Below are 23248 nucleotides of genomic sequence, written 5' to 3'. Positions count from 1 at the left end.
TGATTTAAATGCTTTATATGAATTACAGTCAATCCAGATAGGTTTTCCGTAATTATAAGCTTGTACAGTTCCCTGATGGTATAACTCTTTATCCTTCCAGCCTTTAATAGTTGAACTCTGAGTCTCTTCGGTGACATATTTTTTTAATATTTACGTTAATAAATTTAAACATATTTTTGTATTAATTATGAATATTGCTTGATATACGTATGGAGGTTATGATGAAATAGTAAAATAGTGGTAGAGGCTGTGTTGTACTGGCGGTCTCTGTGTCGCCGGCATCATCTGCTCAGGTGTGGGAGAGTCTTAGTTCACGTCCTGGGTGACATAACTAGCCTGTGTGTCTCGTCTTCCTATTGCCAGCATCATGAGTATGTTGACTCGTGCCCTGTGTCGCCTACAGCCTCGTATTCTACCGGGGGTGCAGGTGAGGAACACAGTGGCCCCCTCACGAGCCATCACCCGCAGCCTCGTCGTGTTGTCCTCCAACCGCATTGTTCAGGACAACATCTTCCTCAACTCAAAGCTGTGTTCCTGCGGCTGTGGCATCCATGGCATGCACACCAGAGGTAGGCATTAACTCCTAAATGCTACAAGTGACATAATATATGGTTGGTAAGAAGGCGTCACCATATTACTTGAATGGCTAATATTTTACCTGCCATTTTTTGTACATTTAAACGAGTTATTTTAACGATTTTGTATAAAAGTAATTACTTACATAAAGTACTTCAGGTATAGCCAGTTTTCATCCCAGGAATTGTAATTTGCACGTGTTGGTGTTTTTGTGATTTTCTTCGTGATTACTTTTAATTTAGGTACTTAAGGACCCTCCTGGTAATAGTACCTAACAGCTTTGTCGAGTGACCTTAGTCAAATTGCCTTACTGTTTACCACTGTTGTGTACCTGCACTGTTTTGGGGCCCAGTACCGGTATACTCCCATGGGGTCCGACTAATTACCCAAATGTAGTCGCAATGAAGTCAAATAATGGTCCTAGATGAATAAATCGGACTGCCAATCACTCCTTGACTAGTATTTGGTGTCAGAAAGTCAAAAAATTGGTAAACTTAATTTAATCTGAGTTAATAGATCGAGTGCATGTACCTAACCTAACCTCGACTAGTATTTGGTGTCACGAAGTCACAAAAAATTGGTAAACTTAATTTAATCTGAGTTAATAGATCAAGTGCATGTACCTAATCTAATCTAATCTAACCTAACCTAACCTAACCTAACCTAACCTAACCTAACCTAACCCAACACAACTCAGATTAAATTAAGTTTACCAATTTTTTGTGACTTTCTGACACCAAATACGAGTCGAGAAGTGATTAGCAGTCCGATTTATTCATGTAGGACCATTATTTGACTTCATTGCGGCTATATTTGGGTACATTTGGGTAATTAGTCGGACCGCTCCCATGGCCTACACACACCATGTTTACCTCCATTGTCTTGTCTTTTTTCATGCTGAACTGTATAATTGCATTGTTTATAAACATGTTCATTTAATTGTTATCCTGTATTACAGTTTTTACTAAATAAATATAATTATTGTCCAGCTGCTGCCACACTGGAATTGTCGTTGTTGTGAAGCTGCCGATGGTCACACTTACAGTACTGTACCGGGTATTTGATAATAAGTGTGTATAATGAGTGTCAGTTATCTATGATCAGCACAACATTATTTATAATAAATAGAGTGGCTCTGTGGTTTGATAAGAGCATTTCACCCAATGAAAGACTTGTCATTATAATGCAAAATGTTGAATGAAATGGCTTCTATTCTCTGAAAATGCAATATCACTGTCATGGAGCCTGTGTGCTAGATAGCTGCAATGTTACATCTACGGAGCCACCTGATAAAACAAAACCCGTGTGTTAAGGTAGTGGATACTTGCCTCGGTACAAATGGCAGCTGTCAGTCTACAACATTAAACTATTTAACAGTTTACCCCTGTAGTGAAGGTGACATGAACCTAATAATCATAGAATGATATTTTCGGTATGCAGTTTGATTTAGTTTGTCAAAGTATATATAGTTTCAAGATGATTAGTGCAAAAAACTACCCTTCACAATTTGACCTCACCTTATAGAAGAAATATTTTGTAGCTCTCAAGATTTGACACATATAACATAGGGAGGATGTCGAAAAGGAGAATTTTGTGGTACTGGTAATAGTTAAGAACATGGGTTGTAGGTTAACCAGCAACCTAACAAAATATATCTATAGACTTAAACTTACTTCTCAAGAGTAACTGCTGGGTGGTTCAGTCTTGCTAAAATCAGACCATTGTAGGTTTGTTTTATTTTTGGGGGGTGTTGAACATTATCCAGCACACATCGCTAGTGAATGCACTTACAGTGCTGGACATTTTCGTACCCGTCAGAACATGTCAACTCGTACCCAATTTATGAGACAGTTAATAAATTAAGAGTAAATACGTCTGCTCTCTCTCTCTCTCTAAATAGCAAGAGCGTGAATATTGGGTGATAGTTTCGTAACATTTTTGTGCATGTCTATATTTTGTTGACTTAATACCATTTTAAAAGCTTACATCTCCCAGTTTATAAATTGAAACTGACAAATCTATTAGCCTGAAATCTGTAAATTTCAATAAAGTTATTCTTAACCGCATAGTGTGAAATATTTACTTGTAGTGCAATGTTTGTGTGACAGCAGCATACTATGTACAGTAATAAGAATCATTTTAAAACCTGCATTACATTTCCCTATTTCACTGCACTGCACTTTGCATCCATCTTCCACATTAGTGTCATAGTGTGTGGTTTATTGTTGTGAGTATGCAACTGAAGACGGATAGGTAGTGGCATGAAAATTTTATAATTTAGCCCCAAAAGTTAGCTTCAATATTAACATAAAAGTTATTGATAAGTTATCAATGATAACCTTCATTGCTACTTTACAGATAGTGGAGCAATAAATCTTTCCCAACATTAATGTGAACCATGACTGAACCCTTACCACTATGTTTACCAGTTTGTGTACAGTATTGACACGTGTGAACTCCAGGATGAAATATCACATCACATTACTTATCATCAATCAAAATTTATGTTGGTTATGAAATAAGGTTTGGTTTACATAATAAGGTGTCTGGTTATACATGACTTCACACCTGCTAGTTTATTATACACCGTATTTCGTTTTTCCTGGACAGGAGACCGTGAACTTGTGGAATTCTTGCGAGAGGAGATTGTTGCAGAAAAGAAAAGCTTGAAGGGGAGTGTTCCTTCACATATTGATGATTTCTCAGTCAAGGTGAAAGATGCAGAAGTCATTCTCACTAAGAATTTTCATGATGAAAAGTAAGTGCAGTACAGGCATGTCAGTTGAAAGTTTATTGCTGTTTGAATTTACACCTGCCAATTGATATATACCGTACTGAGTATCAAACTTTCCATTGGCCAACATCCTTGAGAAATAAAACTCACATATTGTCTGTAGTGTTTACTTACAGGAGTCAGACGTATGTTTAAAGTAAAGCAACACTGTTAACATTACATAAGATTTTTTAACTTAGCTGCTTAGATGATCTAATGTACTTGGAAGAATGTGACATACATATAGTATATAATTATATACTATATGTATGTCACATTATAATGTATGAATGTCCTTTACTGTAAAGAATAAATCTCTTTCAGAATTACCGTCACTTTGAATGTAAATCACACGGTAGACAGTGATGAAACAGCAGAAGTGAATTTAGACCAATCTAGTGAAGTGGCCCTGAAGAGTCGGCCGAGCTTTGAAGTTGACCTACAGATTGGCTCTAAAACTATGTCCTTTACCTGTTCATACACTTCACCAGGTGATGTTGTAGAAGGACAGGATCAAGTAGAAGGTAAACCATAGATATTTATTCTTTCTAAACAAACTCTTGTATTCAGTTTTGAAATGTAATTGGCTTTATTGGATGTAAATTTTCTTAAGTAACTGAGTGAACAGCACAAGGTAGTCCTTATCCTGACCCTCTTTCTGATCTCTGATACTTTTTAAAAAATATTTTAGCCTCTGAATTTTAAGAATGAGATACAGTTTATTAAATTTATATGCCATGGAAAACAGTTCCGTAAATGTAAATGAGAAACCAACCATATAAATTGATAACTTTTAAGTCTTGTATGGTAAAGTTTAAGTGTCCTAATGTTTTATTTTTAAGTATGAATAAGGTTACCTTTCTTTCCGTCTTTGCTGTTTGTTGGCACTTTTCAAACAGTGGATTTTAATGTCTTGCAGATACATTTGGAATCAATGAGTTAATAATGTATGAAGGTGAATGGAGTGAAGACAACTACTGTGTTTCTGGTGATATTCTTGATGGGGTAAGTGGATGAACAGTCCTTTCAAATGTTCTTGAAACTTTTTGTATTGTTATTAATGGTATAATATATACTTTATAACCAGACCATAATAGATAACAAAAGTCTTCATGTTGTTTTTGTTATAATTATGATTGACTCAAAAGCAAGCCATAAGAAAGGGTGAGATGCACATGCCTATACAGTAGTTATTAAAGAACAAATTGTGATGAGGAGGAGGAGGAGGGGAAGTTAATTGGATTGTATTGACTGAGCAGAATGTAGGTCAAGATGAATGGTCATTTTGAGATTGAAATGTAGTGATTTAATGTTTAAAAAACCAAAGAATCACCGTACTGTATATGGTGATATGGAAGTCCTGGAAGCTACTCCACTGTGGCCGCCACCACAGAGTGAAGCATTGCAGAAAAGATTAAAGTTTTTGACGTGTTGCAGATGATGTACGACCTCTTGATGAACATGTTGGAGGAACGCGGCATCACAAACGACTTCGCTGAGAGGCTCAGCAACGTATGTTCCGACTATGAACACTCTCTCTATGTATCGTTACTTCAGCAGGTTGAGGACTTTGTCAAGAGGAAGTAGTTGAAGCATGTCATTTATCATCAAATAATCTGACAGGTATACAAAAAGGTATAAAAAATAGGGATAATTGTGTATGTTACATAGAGGTTGCCTTGGTATCATTATTTTTTCTTTTACATCAGTACTGTGTTCATTAAGAGAAAATTGAGAAGTGAGTGTATAGGAATAGTTAAATTGGGGTGTAAAGGTTATTAGAAAAAATATATAATGTAGTGAGAAAATTAACATGGGATGTTTTTGTTGAATTGTACAGTACAGTATTCCAGAGTGGTTATGCAAAGGCCTAAACAAGTCCTATGTGTGTTTCTTGTCTAGTATGAGAGGAAGCTTAGATGGATGAACTGGAATTGTTATGTTTATGAGCTAGACTTGGGCAACTCTTTGTAATTATTATGTACAGAAACTTATGTAGCTTTTATGAAATTGATTTGTATTTCATATTAAAATATACAAAACTATCTTTATATTATTTTTTTTTATTTATTGCTTCCAAATACATATGAAAGTTTGAACATTGATCTGCCTCACTTTGGTAAGTTGAAGTGTTCATAAATTCTGAAATAATAATATGTCTGATTTAGCAAACTCACCCTTTCTGACTACTGTTTGTGCTCTGGAGTGTTCAATAAATTGCTACAAAGTTTTGGAGTATTTAATCTGATGTACTTTTGTGATTGTTACATAATATAACAGATGGAGAAATCTTTGTTTCAGTTTGCTTTTGGTGAACTTTTGTGACAGCTGCTGTGGTACCTAGAACTGAACCAGATAATCCTTTGCTCATGATGCTGTCACCAGAATCATGGGTGAGAAATTAATAACTGTTAGTCTTGTGCTCATATGACAGGTAATTATTATAATAGGTGCATTGAGGACAAGAGTTTTTGATTATGAGTTGTAAATAGTAGAGCAAAGTTGTACAAGATACTGAACTTCATTTTTTATTATGTCTTTATCATAAATGCCCTAAAACTATAGTACATTACAGTATGCCTAAATTACCGTGGACACCAGCCATTAGAGCCATGATATACACTATGGCTGGCACTTTAACAAAGGAACTCTTGCTTCATTATATTGCAGATCATTGACACTTTATAGTAGATCTTTAAAACTGTAAATCCTCTTCCTTTGTAAATTAATGATCCCCAGTACAGTAGCTACTATAGAATATTGTTTATAAACACATTTTGTATTACAGCACTAGCATTGAACTCTAACATCTAGAAACATTTCAATTCAGCTGATCACAATTTCAGTAGTTTTTACTTGTGTGGTAAAGTTCATAAAATTTAGCTATGTACCTCTGCACATATGTCTGGTTCTTTAAGACCAAACATTAAAAGTCTTCAATGTATTTTGTGGTTTAACAATAACACTGGTCACACCATTATAGAAAGTGTAGCTATACAATATGCTTCCCGTAATCTTATCTCACTCTAACAATAACCTTCAGGATCTCAAGCTCATACTAATCCCTGTATGCATAGAAAATCATGCATCATCAGCAAAGGCAAAGTCATGTACAGTGAAATTGCTAACTGGTGCACCACAATGTTGTCCAACTTGCTGCCCTCTATCATTAAAGGGTTTAAGGAACAATAATCATGGACTCAAATATTTAGGGGAGTTTCCTTACAGTTTCTCAGGCGGTGTATGTTTTGGGGCGTAATTCAAACGTGGCTGGTAGCTTGGGTTTACCCACAGTGTTTCAGAGTACACATGGAAAGTCAGGCCAGCAAGAGTGGTTAGTACTGGTCCTCTGTAATTTGGTTCCCAGTGGGCCAGGTGGAACCCACGATCCTGAAGACCACGCACCATTCTGAGAAACATAAATGTAACTTGTTTAATTCAGAAACTGTGAGAATTACGGTAGACGCCCCGTGATGTGCACTAGAAACAATACAATACAGTACAGTAGTAGTAATAAGGCTTGTGGGCAGATTTGCTAATATTTTTTTTCTTCATCTTTGTTGCTTCTACCAGTCTGTTGAAATAGTTTGATATTTATATGAGAATATAAAGGTCTCATGATACAGTTATACAGTCTGTTTGATGGCTCTGTTTTGGTCATTCTATAGGAGGGAGATGTAATTTCTTGAAATTCCAAAAAAATTTAGTTTTCTTTCTTCTGAATTACGTGTACTGTAGCAGGTATCGGGTCAGGTTTTTAAAAATCATTCCTTGGTGATTTTGCTTTTACACATAAAAGAAATTATGTATTTTTAATAGTATTGGTGTTCCTCTTGTTAATCAAGGACTTTCTTAGAATATATGGTGATGCTAAGGATAGTTACTGTAACAAAGTGAAGTCAGTGTTTCAGTGTGAAATTGGATAACTGTTGTTGAAGACTTCTTATTAAATAATATTAACTAATGTTATTTTCATTATTAGACTGGCAAACAGCACATTATTTACTTGAGCAGTATACCATACAGTACATGTAAATGGAATTTGGTGGGAAGCTACTCGCTCACCAAGAGAGTTAAGTTCCAGTTGGAAATTTCTCAAAATTATGAGAGAATAGATATTTTTGTGAAATTGTTTATATACAGTACTGTAATTACCATAATTTAACAGGACCATTCTGATATAAAATAATGTATATGGCTTAGTTTTAACATATTAGCTTCAATTTAAAAAATGGAGATAAAATACTGCACAGTTATCACCAACCTGAGGTATTTGTTAACACTGTTCAGCAAGGCCTGGGTACTGAGGGACCCACCTCCCTGAAGGAAATCTTCCAGGTGTACCTCAAGGGCCAGTTGTTGTGTCCCCTCAAGGATGTTGGTCTGTCAAGGAGGAAGTTCTGGTTTAAACTATTGCCAATATTAAATTAAAGTTGACTCAATTGTAAGTGGGAAATGGTTTTAGGCTGAAAATTCTTAGATTTGTCATTGTCTCCTCTGAAGGATGAACAAGATGGGAACAATCATCTGTTACACTGCTGTTCATGAATAAAGTTTGGCATATTGACAGTTGTAAAGTGGAAGTGGGTGATACATCATGTTTTCAGTTCCCACCTTAAACACAGTTTCCTCCAGCACTGCCCATTCACTACCCTCAATATCTATCTTGAGATAGTGAAGCAGGTGGTTAACATGGCCCAGCTTATCCATTATGTTAGGAAGGGGCCAGTACTCCACCATGAAGGGCCCAAGCTCTTTATCATATGTTCGAACTTGAATCTCCCTCAAGAAGTATGTTCCAACCCTCACCTTGTAGAATGTCAGGCTGAAAAAGATTATATACAGTAGTCACTTCACTTTTATTGGAGCATTAGGTCCACAGTAATAATACTGTACAGTACAGTATTTGGTTATGAGTTCAGTATTTACTGAAAGTGCTTTTGTTTGTTCTCTATTCCATTGTCATTAAATATGTATCATACATGTTTAAGTTGTAACATAACACCCAGGTAAATCAAGTTTGCTGTTCATGTATTTTGTCATCTGTAAATGCTGTGTACTATATACTGTGTGTTACCTATTTTTTATTACAGTACTGTATAGTCTTCATTTACGCAGTCAATTGAATACGTGGAGGTCCGCGTAAAACGAGAAACGCGTAAACGAAATAACAACATATGGGACTTATTGAAATACTGTAGAGACTGGGCCGACCCACAAACTACACTTTTTCCGACACAATACGTTGTCGTAAAAATAACATCTTAATTTTATGATGGCATGCACACACAATTAATATTTAAGAGAAATATCAATAATATTAGGTGGCTGGGCACACGGGGATGGGGGGTTGGTTCCGAGGCAGAGGACAGATTATTGGCCCTCACCTGTATCACTATTCACCACAGAGGCTTGCAGGGCCTCTTTGTCAAACTCCTCAAAGTCCATATCCTCACTATCACTATCACTGACTTGGGCTGGCTGTGGCGGGTGAAGAAGTCGGTAATGTTTTGTTGACTGGGCGACCTTGTGCGTACCCTGCCCGCGCCGCTTCCCGCGTAAATGATGGAATGAACTGTGTAAATAAAAATTGTCGGTCTGACAAGGTGCCTCGTAAACCGAGACTATACAAAAAATACTGTACTTTGTTTCTTTTAACATTTCTTTGTTATCTCTAATTTCTGCAGAGAATTTATCATTCTTGTCTTGCAGACGGGTGTTCTTGGGATCAATCCTGGGTAATATTTTGCCTTTTTTTACCTGGTAACAGAAACTAGAAAGTAAATTTTTTACCTAATTGGTTTTGGAGGTAATGGGTAACCAGGGCAGTTGGTGAGTTATTTAATCAATTACCCTAAAATATCCCTTGACACCAGACTGCATTTTGTCACAATGGGCCACAAAGCCTTACAGCTAACCAATCTCTAATATTGTACTATAATAGCAACAGTTCTCGCCTACTATTCCAGGGGCCAATGGTTCGATTCCCAGTTCACCCATCTGTAAATGGGTACCTAAGTTTACAACTTGGGAAAGTGAATGCAGTCGAGTGCAGTATCGGCCAAGCTGCCTCCTCGTATGCCAAAGTCTTAGTACAGTGTGCTATATCCACACTAACCCTAATGGGCAGTCATGCCTATGGGACTCACTTTTCACTTTTTCTCTACCTATTTCCCTTTAGTGATGTACTATACAGTATGTACAAATGTTCCACGCTTACTGTAAGAGTCCTATTAATGGTAATTCTTCCATTTACCATGAAAGCGATCCATTTGGGCTGAAAATGCTATACAATATTTTGTTTATTACAAGAAACAAACACATTTTTTCTGTAATATTTGAATGCAACATCTTAAAGGCATATCTTGTAAATTATATGAGCAATGAACACTGACAACTTTATCACAAAAAATCTCCTATAATAAATTGCTTACATTAATTATACTATAGGTTGGAAGTAGCCTCACCTGTCACTGATGAAGGTTGGGTAGTTTCTATGGTAAACATCACTGTCAAAAGCAAATACTTCACAGCCGAAATTTCCCATGGCTATGTCGAAGGTGAGGTCATGACCCACACCCACTGAATACACCAGGCAGTATGCACCAGGTGGGTATAGTTTAGGATCATGACACACACGTCTGGGGAGTTCATACTGATTTTAATTATCAATGAGGATGTGTTCCAGCGCTAAATTATAACATAAAACATTTTACAACTTTTTTCCATTACAGTATGAGCGAAATTTTATAAAATGCAAGAAAAGGTAATTTGAACTCAAGAATAATGCAAAAAGACCTTATGATAAGATTATGAAAATGAAAACATTATCTCGTGTTACATTGAAGGTGCTCTCTCTAGATGATCGGTAAAACACAGTCAGCTTTCTTACTTTTCTCCATCTGGTGTATGGTTACAGGAAAATCCTCCCATTCTTAAAAGTTTCTTACAGTGGTAGGTTGGTGTAGATAAGATATCCAGCAGTTGCTCTAAGGTTTCTCTCAGCTCTCTGTCTGCAGTTTTATTAAAAGGCTCCCCAGGCATACTTTCCAGATAACCAGTCTTTGTATTTTGGGAAGTGCGCTCCCACTGTTGGCCTTGTAGAGCACTGATATTGGCTGGTGATGATGTAAATTGTATAGGAGATTTCTCCATTGCATGTTGCAGTTTATCCCAAGTTTTGTTTCTGGTAACGATAATGGACTTGTAATTGTCTTGTAAGTCTGAAGAGGAGGACTCGAGGGGAACCTGGTGGTACTGCAGTGTTGCAAGTGGCACTGTAAAGAAGATGTTGAACAATTTGTGATTGAAGTACACTAAATGATTTGAAATTCTGCACAGTAGTCTGTTTTGTATACAAGAACATTCTTATGTGTGACAGGAAGTGGAAGAGAGACCAGGAGAGAATTGTATATGTGATTATTAAGGTCCTTTACCTATGTACTATCGCATGAAGTGGTCACCACAGGTCTCGTGTAAATATGGAGGAAACGGTGGTTTGAACTTTTTCTTCGTTGACTATTCTGATTTGGTCCTTGTTTTACTTGTTCTTAGTACTGTAGATCATTCAGCGTTACGTGTCATCTGAATGGACCAGAAAACTTATAAATTTAGGGGTATTACTGTACAGTACAGTATAGTGATTATGAGGCAGAAAATATAAATGTTAATGCTGCTACTATGTTTTAGATATTGTTGATCACTGTGAGTTATAACATGTGTCTGCACATTTCAGTACTATGTCTGCATGTAACGAGAATACACATTGTAAGCATAATTACCTACTACCTATATGTATACAATACTCTAGGACTAAAGTCATAGGCAGCCATATGGAGCTTACACTAGTGATGTCTGACAATGAGGAAATTTGTTAACTCCAATAGAGGTACATAACCATATGTTATTTTTAAGGTAGTATCTTATCTTAATTTTGATTTTTAAGCTTATTAGAATTCTTATTTTATTTGTATCTTATCATAGTTTTAGCTTATGATTTTCCTCATTACTAAAGGTCATTAGTGTAGGTTTCTGTGCAGCTGTCAATGACTTTAGTCTTAGAGTGTACATGGGCAGAGTATAGTACAGTACATTCTTTGGTATATAATGTGTCCTCCAGTACAGGTCTTTCAATTAAGCACATGCACCAGCACCTTCCCCGACTAATATTTTATTACATTCTCTGACATTCATCTCAGGTGAACTGAGTTAATGTAGGTGTGTGTAAATAACATACCTTCAGGTGGTGAGGCAGGTGACTTTTGAACAATGTAACTGTTCAGGAGAATAATCCACATCAGTACCAACACTATCTTGGTTGGGTCTGGCAGACGAGGCCACCTCATCTTCATCGCCATCGCTTTAGATAAGTAAATTTTATTCAGGGTGGATGAACAAATGTCCTATCAACATCATGTTGTCATTTTTCAGAAAACCTTCCACTTTTTCAAATTTCATCACTTGAAAAGACATTATTAGGTTTACCTGTACTTATTTCCCTCATTATCGTACTATCACAATACAAACTATTGTACTACAGGTATAGAGTTTTATTCATAATCAGTTTTACATTACTGTACATGTGCAGGTGTACCCCGAAAACCGACATCCCATTGACAGCCGATTGACGTAACTGACAATTACATATAGGGAAATACCCTGCAAGTTTTGGTAATACACCGGAGATCCGGCGATCGGGGTGGGAGCGGCAGAGCTCTCTTGAATTTGGTGGCTGATGGCGTGGTGTGAATTCTTGCCACCAGAGGGTTCTGTGCACTGCTCTGACTCATTCCTGCCATCTTTGCTCTTGTTTACACTTACTATGTGTCTCTGACTTCACGTTTTTTCATTATTTCCGACTTAGTGAGTTACTCAATCATACCTAAATGCCCCAGTGATAGTTCCTGTTGTGCTGGGTGTACTGACCATGGTCGTACATGTTAGTTAACGTAAAATCAGATGATCCATATTACACTCAATAGCCCATAAAACATGTACGTACTGTAGCTGTGATTTCTTTAATGTGTCCCCATTTGAGACGTCCGTTTTCTCACTGCTTCAGTGCGCCTGAGTCCTCCGTTTTCTCTCATGTACCTCAGACACTCGGATATTTCTTAATAACCTCATATGGTGCATACAGCACAGAGCGGCAGCAGCCAGACTTCTCTGAATAGGCTGGGTGGCTGGCAGAACTGTGTAGCTCACTTTTGGCATCACCAAGAAGATGGTTTGAGGACAGAAAGATCTATTTTTGTAAGTAAAATACGTGCTATTGTATTCTATGATGTACAGTACAGTACCATGTATCATTTTTATTGTTTGTTAAAGCAATTTTTATTAATTTTTGGAGGGAGAGGAGTAAAATTTTGCAATGTATGCAGTATTTTTCTTTTTTTTTTAAATTTATTTATTATTTATTTATTTTTTTTACAAATTTTCCATTAGCGGAAATTTTGCTTTCTGTTTATCAAATTTTAGTCATAAATTAACAATGTCAGGTTTTAATGAATTTCTGTAAAACAAGTGTTTGAAAATCAGGGGATGATTGGATGTCCCATGACCTCTGGTGGAGCATGAGAAGGTAGTTCAAGGACACCAAGGAAGGCTCTACACCCTTTTAGATGGCTGTTACAAAGCTCTGGCCCATCAAGTGGCCCCAGGGTACTTCTGGTATTCCTGGGAGGTTACAAGAATCTATTAAGCTATTTAGAAGATTGTTCAGTCTTCTCAGGAGTTCTGAAGCCTTACATGGTGGCCCCAGATCCTTCCAGGTGTCCTAGAGCCCTGCAGGCCTAATGCTGATCAAAACCAAATCTAACATAACTAAACTAACTAATCTAAGCTAAATAAACATTTTGAAATGCACATTACATGTTGCACAGATCTACACAGTGATCTAACACTCACCTCATAGTAAGTTCCACCAGGAACAGAGAAAGACATTGGCCTTTGGTAAACCTTATCTGCAAGACTTATTTTTCCTTTTTTACTTTATCCCCCACACTTGACTCTTTTCAGTATATGAGATATAAATCAGGTACTGTTCCGTCATGCTTCCTTCAGTGTCTGGGTAAAGGTGTATCTTATGATTGTTGGACTTCTTTGTATGTTTTCTCACTTTACCTGAAATCCCTTTTTTGCAGTGGGCTGGTGTACAGTATTTCAATGGTGATAGTTTGTCTTCTGCATTACAGTTCTTCCCACAAAATTATTGTATATCTACAGTTCATTGGATCTTGGAGGAATTGTCTATCTGCAGTCAATTGAGTTTACCAGTTAAACGGCTACTGCTCTTCATATATGTAATAAATAAAGATAAATCTGTGAAGCATCACTTACAAGACAGATCCCAGTGGACAGTGAACTAGTAGAAGTACAGTACAGTAATGGTGGAAATGAGACAGCTGGAGGCAACAGTCAGGTCTCCACATCACACCACCAGTTTACTCATCAACTTTCCTCTTATTTTTGCTCATATTTTCCTACTCCTCTGTACCGGGATGACAAGTATAATGTGTTTTCTTGTTTGCACAGAAATATATTGTCCAGTCTTCAGGTTTCGAAATTACATGGAGACATAGAGAATAGCTTAGAGGATAACCAAGTGAATATACTGTAGTACAGTATTACACTCCCATATAAGAAGGGAAGGTGCAGAGAATGATAAAAATAAAGTGTTGAAGTAAATATTTTGAGTACAAGGACTATATATATATATATATATATATATATATAAAACTTGCACATTTTGTTATGCTCATATTCTGTGTTTTTGTTAATCTGGATGTAGCTACTGTGCTGATGTGGTTAAAAACATTAATTTTCTATTCCGAGACATAAAGGTGTTTTCACCTTAAAATATCACCTACAGTTTGGTGGTAAGATAAGGCCTGTCATTCATGCCAAAATGACGAAATTTTGGACCTTCAATATTTCAATATAGACACTGTAAGACCCTGATTAAGGATCTGGGGTTAAAAAGTTAGAATTTGTTAATTAGTTGCTTCAATGACTCTTTGGAAAATTTAATTTTACTTAAAATCCCAATTATGTACCATTATGATTTTTTAGGAGAATATTTGGTATTTTTCTGTAAGTCTAGATTAAATTAAGCACTTAAACACATGAATTCTTTATTCTGAGAGAAAATTGTGTTTTGCCCGAAAACATCTATCTATCTGGCACTCCCTGTGACATTTTGGCACTGCCTGAGACACTGGCGCTCCCTGGTACTCCTTGTGACATTGGCACTCTCTGGGACACTGGTACTCCCTGGTACACTGGCACTCCCTGGGACACTCTGGTACTCCTTGTGACACTGGCACTCCTTGAGACACTGGTAGTCCCTGTGGCACTGGCACTCCTTGGGACACTGGCCAAAACCTAACCTAATTTCTTTAACTATCCCTAGTTAACTACATAATATTTATTCTATATTATTATTATTATTATTATAATTATTTGTATCATAATTTTTATCAACAATACTCAGGCACTTTTCTTCTATGTCGTTTACCGTGCAAATGACCTATATTGTTATTATTTTGTTATTGTTTTTGTTATTATTACTCAATACTACGATAACGCCTTTAATCTCATTCAATGTCATTTAATCACGCCTTTAATCTCATTCAGTCATATAATTCCCGCATTTAATATAATTCAGTCACTTTATTAAGTTTGGCATTTAATCTTATTCTCTTGAGTCTTGCTGTTTATTTACACCCGTTTTCTTTGATGCTACAATAAGAGAAAACGTACAATTGATATGGCGAAACATTTTTACTTTATTTTTATTATAATGTATAGGCATTATTTTTCTTTATCCTCTTCGCCGCTTAGGAGGCCTGTCACCTCGCTGTTAGTCACTGTAGGTATGTATTGCCTCTCTGTTACGTACTTTTGGCACCGTGGGCATGTACTGGCTTTCTGTTACGCACTGTTGGCAACTTAGTGAACAGATTAAGACAATTAAGGATTTAACCTTTGACGCCCAGGCTTAGGTATGAAATAGTGCCGTAGAAAAGGTGAGGTACTTCCCCGCCTGGAGTACTGTCACTCCGTCTGGAATACCGTCAACTCGTCTGGTCCCCGAGATATGCCTAGGACTGTCAGTTGATTAAAAATGTCCAAAGGAGGGCCACCAGACTAGTGCCTGCACATCGGCACCTCAGCTACCCTGAGAGATTAGAACGCTTGCAACTATCTATCTGTCTATCTACCTATCCATTACTAATCAGCGGTAACCACCCAGTACGGCACGGTAATTACCATTATTGTAGTCGGGTAAGTAATTCGTCTATGTTTTTCCACGTAAGTTGTCCGATTTAAAGGTTTAATTAATTTGAAAAGTATTATATAATTCTTAGATAAAAGTAACTGTGTTGGTAATATTAGAATATTTTTATGATATAAATGAGTAAATCAGTAAGTAATGTTGGCAGCCCTGGTTGGTCAACACCACCTAGCTGTTTACGACGCTGAAGAAGTTGGAGTACTGCTGTATTGCATTCGTCTTTCTATTTATTTTTCTGTAAAGTCTTCCTTAAGTTTACTTTTCTATACCACGACATAAATTAATTTACCCTAAAATTTGTATGTACGATTAAGGTTGGATTTATTTTTTAATATTCTAAATTCGGGCAAAGTTGGCGGAAGAAGGCGGACTATATAAGGAGCTTCAGAGGCGATGCGACGGCAGTAGGCATAGACGGGGAACCGCTGCCGGTCGTCTCTCTCACCTGACACGCCATTCTTCAAATGAATAGTAAGTTTTATTTAAAAGTGGTTAAATTTATACTTGCGTAAAGGTCGATATAGTAAGGTTATTTGTCTATTTTGTACGAATTGATTTATTTTAAAAGGAAATAATTTAAATGGACTTTAAAAAAAATATTGAAGATACGCAAGGCGGAGTTAATTTATGGAAAAAAACAATTGTTAATGGTCGTTAACGCTCGTAGTCACATTTACTATAATGATTACTTTACAGTTTTGGCTTCTGCTTTTATTTAAATTAATTAAATATTGTTTAGTTTTGGTCAGCGTACTTTAAGACTGAATATTTAAGTAACGCTCTTCATATTTTAGTAACGTTTGTTATACTTTAGTTTTGGTCTGTTACAGGATTGATATAACTGAAGCTTTATAATTTAGAAGTATGATACTCGTAAGATTTCTTTTCTTTACAGACGACTGATTCAGTTGGTTGTTACCGAGGTGTTAAAAGCCAGTTTGCTGCATCAGTGGTCGTTAGCGTGGATAGTACAGCACCTTATTTATTGAGGTTAGAAAGTTTGTTCTGTAGTGAAATGTGAAGTCTTGCTTCAACTTTGCAATTGGGGTCTAGGGGCAGTCGATCGCATCTGGACACACTGGCAAGTACTGGGCATATACGTACTGTACTGGCTGTTCCACCGTGGGTAATTACTAGGCTTGTACTGGCTATTACACACAGGTGGCAAGTACCCGTAATGTATTGGCTCTGCTACACCCTGTTGGCAAGTACTGGGTATGTACTGGCTGTGTTATGCACGGTTGGCAAGAACGGAGCATGTAATGGATGTTTTGCACTAAAAAGTATTGGGCATGTGCTGGCTGTTAATTGGCAGGTACTGGGCATATACTGGCCCTAGTTACTGTTGGCAAATACTGGCTGTTACTGTTTGCAAGTACAGTACTGTAGACACGGAAGAGCTCACTCAGTGCCGCCACAACAGATTGTTCCAACAGTTCCCAACTCGTTACCAAAAAAAAATCTGTTTTCTGGACTTGCGGCATCAACCTAAAGCTGTTGCATCTGTTGCATCACGTGGGCGGACTTCTGCTAGTTCTGAACACAAGACTAATGCCTATTACATGTTTATGAACTAAGGTGCACCTTGCCTGCCAATAAGCTGGGCAATGGCATAAACCAATTGGCTTTCCTTTACATTATGCCTATCACTTGCTTGCCTATACAGTAATTTAATTAGTCATACATGTCATCTGTTTCAATAAGAACTTGCATATGCCATTCTTCAGTCATTGGGGGACGTTTTGCGGTTAATATATAGGACTAATGCACCAGGGCTGCATAGCGCCGATGCAGCCGTAACATCTCGCGTCCAGAAAATGCCTCGAATTTTACAATCCTAGGAAGTTCTTTGTTTAATATACTGGGGAAGTTGGGTTAGGTAGGTTTGGTTCTTTTCTTTTCTTTTCTTTCATCCTCTTCACCAAATAATCGGCTCGTTAACCGCTTCGGCAATCGGTTACTCACTGTTGGCTAGTACTGGGCATACACCGGCTCCTGAATGTACCTGAACCTGCTCCAGTGTTGGTCAAGTCTTGTTTTGAAAGAGCTCAAACTCGGTGCTGTCACATAACTTTCTGGTAGATTGTTCCAAGAGTTCACAACTCTCACACCGAAAAAGTTTGCCCTCACAGTTTTCTGGACTTGCGGCTCTTCGTTCTTGAGCTGTGACCCCTTGTGGGGCGAGTGTCTGCCAGCTCCAATTAAGGACACTTGACCGAGTAGTGCCCTTTGAGATGCTTATAAATGTACACCTCAATGTGGTCACCCCTTGTCCGTCAGTAGTATAAGCTAGGCAAGTTCAGGCGCTCCAGTCTCTCAGGGTAGAGGTGGTGCCGAAGTGCAGGCACCAGTCTGGTGGCTCTCCTTTGAACATTTTTCAACCAACTGACAGTCCTTAGCATATCTCGGGGATCAGACGGGAAAGCACTTCACTCTTGAAGATTGTTGGTTAGGTCTGTTCATACCCACAAATGTTAAGTAGCCTTTATATAAAAAATATAAATTTTTTAACATTTCCACAAACTACAAGTGTCCACTATAACGATGAAAATTCGGCATATTTATAATTATTTTAAATCAATTTCGCTCGCGGGTTAGTCCTATATAATTACCCGTTTTGCTTGTTTATTCTTCTGTACAATAAGATTTAATGAACTCGAAGTTCATTGCACAACACTCTTAACATTGGAAGCTCCCCATTAGGGCTCTATATACATTTAATTTATTGTGCATACTTGACTGAGAATGTCTTGCGAACACTATTTAATGCCTGTTTTACCCTGATCTGAGTAACGACGATATTAATCTGAAGTATGCCCACCTGTAGAAAGATTTTGAGGCTTTGACTTGACCTTGTTTGGAATCAAACTGGCAATCTTAGTCTTTCTACAATCTGAATGGTCTTTGTATTCCTGGTGTCAGTGGGTTTTATCTGGAATATAAAGTACATTTTATCAATCAAATGATTTTATTTTACTGGCTATGGTATTTGGTAGTGTCTGCATTCAGGTTTAATTTCATTCCTCCAGTCACCCATAATGCTGGTGTGTATTAATGCCTGTAAACTGGCTTGGCTTAATAAATTGCAGTTCTGGGATCTATAAAAATCCAACAAGGATGAAGTCTTGCCTTTTAGTTTAATTTTCTGCCATATATACTTGATACATCTTCCCTGCAAGCACCTTCTCCTTGCTGGCTCTAAGGTCCTGTCTCGCCCAAGTACAGTAACTAGATCCGTCTTAGGTTACACAAATAACTGGCGTGAAACCTTGGCATTATTGACTTGCCTGCATCTATTGTTCACAATTTGTCCAATATGTACGTTGTTCCCAATTCTGTTAATGCAGGTAACTACACTTGTATTCTATATAAACTTTATACCTAGTGTAGAATGTGGCATCCTTAATAGTTGGAGAAAGTGTTGAATGTTACCATGCCTTACTCTTGCCAACAGCTCTTGAATGTAATACATACCTTGCATAATGTTCATCAATTATTTAGTACTGTACAGTTCTATAAAACATTGTAGGGGGCAGTTAACCAGTATAGTCAGGGTATGACTACATAATACCTGTAATACTGTACACTGTATCCAAGCTTTTGTCAAAAAATCTGATATCCTTATTAAATGGCTATGGTAAAAATAAGGTTGCATAACTGGTTTTCTCCACTTTTCATATTTGGTGCTTAAGTTCTGTGTAATGCTTCATTTATTCAGTAATCTAGTTCACAGGTGTCCCTCAATATTATAGAAATATTGTTCCTGGAAATGCATTCATTAAGTTGAAGTAATTTAAATATTGGTATTAGTATTATTGGGGTTATGTTCCCGTGATGGAAAATCTTTACATTCGTATACAGATAAAAGCGTTATCAAAAGGGGATTTATTCAGTTTTTCTTCTGTGTAGTGTAGACATTTGTTAAAACTATTATCAGGCATATACATAATGTATATTGGGGGATACCTGCATTGATGTAGCATGTACTGTACTGTAGGTGTACTACAGTAATAGTTTTTATTAGTTCAGTTGAAATGATTATTCATTCCAGGATGATGACTTGGAGGATGCAAGAAATGGCCAGAAGAGTTTTTTCTGGTGAACTGATTATTGCTGCACTGCACCAGGAACACAAGTCAGGTACAGTACAGTACAGGTTATCTCTGGTTTCTTCATTAAACTCTCGATAAAGTACAGTAATTGTAACCCATGTACTGCCTTGTCTGGTCAACTTCTCTTTTAAGTGTAAATACCAATAAAGTATTGTACTAGTACTGTACAATACTAGGGATGCACCAATTAATTGATAATGGCTACAGATATAAATATTTTGTGGAATAATCTGTATTGGTAAACAAATTATTAGCAGATGCCATTTTGCTGCATTTTGGGTTAAGAAATTACTAGGTAAAATTTTTATTTCCGGCAAAATACAGAAATTACGGAAACCAGTTACTGTAGTCTGTCCACTTATTATGGGAAGGTCACACTTGGCCACCGATCATAATGTTTTATTGGATAACATGGCAGTGTCCTCTGGAAGTCTGTCTATAGCACTTCATTGTAAGGTAATGGATATATTATCAGGCCAGACTAAGTAGCTTTTGTTTAATCTGAAGAGAAAAATAATCTGGTAAATACTGTCAGACGAGAAAGATTGTTTTATATACTGTAGCATCGTTAAAGTACATCGATATTTTATTGACCAATATTACCCAAATTAGAACTAAGAATGACTTGCTACAGTATTACACTGTATCATAAATCTTATAATGAATGACATAGGTTATTGAGGCTGGAGAGGAGTTTTTATAACAAATTTAGTCAAAATGATCAATAAAACCATTTAAATCCTATTTTATTAAAGAATGAGTAAATAATGAATAAATGTTCTAAAATAAGTCTTAAAATATTAGAATAAAGTCGCTGTTGCTTAGAAATGCGCGTCTTTTCCACCACCGTCTCTGTACAAGTAAACATTAAGCTGATGAATAAAACTCTAGAATAATACAACAAAAATGGCCATCACGAGGAGACTTTAACATCAATTATAAATTAAAATAAATTTAGTAACCGCTAGTTAATATTTTCTGGTCTTGGTCTGGTTTATCTGTTTTCTTGACCCTTATTGCTTTCATTTTCACATCAATAGTAAGGACATTCCAGATTACCTTGGCTGGTTTACCAACACAAGACGAGTGCCGGGTTATTTAACATTGATAACAGGCTAACGGCAAGTTTATTGTAACAAGTTAAGGTGTTGGTTAGATAATGTTGAGTTATAACATTAGTCTGTACTTATCCCATACAGTATATATTTAATATACCAGGTATTCTTCCTGGATGGTTGCAGCTTCCAACAGCCTTGATATTATTTACCTATAAATAGTTGACCACTTGATTAGTTAATAATTACTGGGTGTTGTGCCGGGTAGACTTAAACGCTGCAATAATAATTTATAACCCAGCTGTTCTTAATATTGCAGCTTCAAAAATTCCTTAAGACTATTACTAAAGTTGATGTATTTGTGGACGGCTTCTCTGCCACCAGAGTAAATTGTTTTATTTAAGTACTGTATTTGGCCGATACTTTTATAGTCTGGCTTTGGTGGTGAGACTATATAGTGACTTAACTGTTTTACCTGAATGATAAAATTGACCTAAATTATAGCATTAACTCTAAATCTGGCAGCAGATTATTGGGAGAGTTTTGAATCTGGTTATTAACGGTCCATCACTAATGTATTGTTCTTCAATTACTGTACTAGATTAAGTGGATTAATGTGGTATTTCCATAGGATAAAACCTTCAGTTTAGGTTCATGTTATACAATACTGTATTAGGATAAATTAGTATTGTGAAAATATCTTGTATGAAACCTTTTATAGGTAATAACATGTGACTTTACTTCCAGTAGGTTCTGGACCTTGTCAAGGAGAGGTGTGCACTCTGCTGTACCACACATCTTGTACTGCTGTACTAGGCTTCTCTCCTCCAATATCAGGATGGCAAGTGATTCACAACACAACTAAAGGAAGCAGGTGGTACAGCCCAGACCCCAGCCTTCCACCCCTCCTCTCTACCTCAGGTAAAGAATATAACAAGTTCAGTTGATGTAAAAATACACAAAAAACAATATTTTACTTATAAAATAGCCTCAGAATGATCACTTAAGGGGAGTAAAGTTTACTTTATCAGCCTGTGTCAAAATGAACTTTTCCAACACTCGGATTGGAATTTCTCTCCCAGTTTATCCTTAAAACCAAAGACAAACAAATTGCTCTGGGATATTCAATGATCATACTAGATTTCTTGGTGCTATAAATTTCAAGACAAAATAGAAAGTAATGGAGAAATTATACTTAAATTTATATATAAGAGAAAATGTGTAAAGGGTTGAGAATTTTGAAAGGGGATTATGGGGCTAGAATTGATGTACAGTCTTGGTCAAAAGTGCTGAACACGTGACAGTATTTGGCATGTAAGTACCGAAGATCTTTGGTATTAAGTAGAGTTTAATCCTATTTTGTGGTTCAGGCATATGATAGTACTGTTGTGTTATTAGTACAGTATATCCCAATCATATAACTCATGTAGATGACAGATATTGCCAAGTGTTCAACACTTTTGATCCTGACTGTACCTATGATCCTTTATTGATGACAGGAATATCATAACAATTGACCAAAGTTAAAAGCCCCAAAACTGGACTCTGGCCGTAACTACTTATAACTTCTCGACCAATCGTTTAATACATCAAATTTATAACACCAGAAATAATTATTGGTCCTGTTTATGCTTGACTTTAATTCAGTAAAGTACACAAAGTTACCTACAAGATGAGTATGTTTAGTAAATAATAAAGTACTCTTAGCAACATTCACTTGTAATACTGTACCAGACCCGTGACTGACCCACTCGAGGAATTCATTGACGTAAAGTTAGTGGAAAGTAAAAATATTCATCACAAATCAATAATTTCTGGGTCAAAGTCATTGAGAGAAAACATTTAAAATATATTAACAAAACTATGAACCAAAGATACAGGAAATATTGTAGTTAAGCATCAATAACTATTATGGTTAAACTAAACTTGCTTGTGGGTAAGTTTTGTAATGAAAGGTTTTTGGTTTTTATAGTTTAGTTAATATGAACCATAACTTGTACAGTTAGGTTAAGTTGCTGTACAGTTACTGATAATATTCCCTAGACACTTGTTCTCAAGAATCATTTGGTGAAAAATTCAAATTAACAAAAATTCTTATTTTTCTATTGAGTTTATAAATTTGGTTCTGGCAAGTGTTAAGGAATTTTGTCTAAAACACTAGTTCATTTTGTCATTACTATATTTAAAACATTTTTATGGTTAAAAAATTTGAATATTAATTTTACATTTTATTTTGTACAGAAATGTTGTTCTGAACACTGGAGTGCCGTGCTGCCCTAGACTGTGCTTACTGGCTACTGCCTTGGATTTCCCTGTATTTGCTTGCTGGCTGCTACCCTGGACGGCTCTGCTCTGTGCTTGCTGGCTACTGCCCTGGACGGCTCTGCTCTGTGCTTGCTGGCTGCTGCCCTGGACGGCTCTGCTCTGTGCTTGCTGG

At 36.7% G+C, this 23248-nt stretch overlaps 3 protein-coding genes across 6 annotated transcripts; 2 read left to right on the top strand and 1 right to left on the bottom strand.

The window, feature by feature from the left end:
* Nucleotides 1–247: 247 nt before the first annotated feature.
* Nucleotides 248–5400, top strand: LOC121868036 (complement component 1 Q subcomponent-binding protein, mitochondrial-like). The gene is made up of 5 exons (XM_042368286.1): nucleotides 248–569; nucleotides 3187–3334; nucleotides 3674–3873; nucleotides 4269–4354; nucleotides 4787–5400. Exons 1-5 carry the CDS (start codon nucleotides 368–370, stop codon nucleotides 4934–4936), a joined length of 786 nt encoding a protein of 261 aa, XP_042224220.1. The 5' UTR covers nucleotides 248–367; the 3' UTR covers nucleotides 4937–5400.
* Nucleotides 5401–5574: 174 nt separating this feature from the next.
* On the bottom strand, nucleotides 5575–13934 carry LOC121868035. Of its 2 annotated transcripts, XM_042368284.1 has the most exons (7): nucleotides 13688–13934; nucleotides 11586–11708; nucleotides 10242–10626; nucleotides 9817–9990; nucleotides 7964–8174; nucleotides 7614–7732; nucleotides 5575–6758 (listed from the first exon to the last, which is right to left on the bottom strand). In XM_042368284.1, exons 2-7 carry the CDS (start codon nucleotides 11704–11706, stop codon nucleotides 6572–6574), a joined length of 1197 nt encoding a protein of 398 aa, XP_042224218.1. In that variant the 5' UTR covers nucleotides 11707–11708; nucleotides 13688–13934; the 3' UTR covers nucleotides 5575–6571. The 2 variants fall into 2 exon arrangements, with proteins under 2 accessions (XP_042224218.1, XP_042224219.1); XM_042368285.1 differs by lacking the exon at nucleotides 13688–13934 and having other exon boundaries at nucleotides 11586–11862.
* On the top strand, nucleotides 11897–23248 carry LOC121868037. 3 transcript variants are annotated; one of them, XR_006089288.1, is made up of 6 exons: nucleotides 11897–12601; nucleotides 15997–16115; nucleotides 16540–16634; nucleotides 19696–19784; nucleotides 21562–21732; nucleotides 23053–23248. XR_006089288.1 is itself a non-coding variant. In XM_042368287.1 (4 exons), exons 1-4 carry the CDS (start codon nucleotides 16822–16824, stop codon nucleotides 23064–23066), a joined length of 315 nt encoding a protein of 104 aa, XP_042224221.1. In that variant the 5' UTR covers nucleotides 16128–16821; the 3' UTR covers nucleotides 23067–23248. The 3 variants fall into 3 exon arrangements, 1 of the variants encoding a protein (XP_042224221.1); XR_006089289.1 differs by lacking the exons at nucleotides 15997–16115; nucleotides 16540–16634 and having other exon boundaries at nucleotides 12098–12601; XM_042368287.1 differs by lacking the exons at nucleotides 11897–12601; nucleotides 15997–16115 and having other exon boundaries at nucleotides 16128–16859; nucleotides 21559–21732.

The sequence above is a fragment of the Homarus americanus genome, unplaced genomic scaffold (genome assembly GCF_018991925.1).
Source record: "Homarus americanus isolate GMGI-L3 unplaced genomic scaffold, GMGI_Hamer_2.0 scaffold37032, whole genome shotgun sequence".
Taxonomy (NCBI): Eukaryota; Metazoa; Arthropoda; class Malacostraca; order Decapoda; family Nephropidae; genus Homarus; species Homarus americanus.
This window is presented reverse-complemented; position numbering and strand designations above follow the sequence as displayed.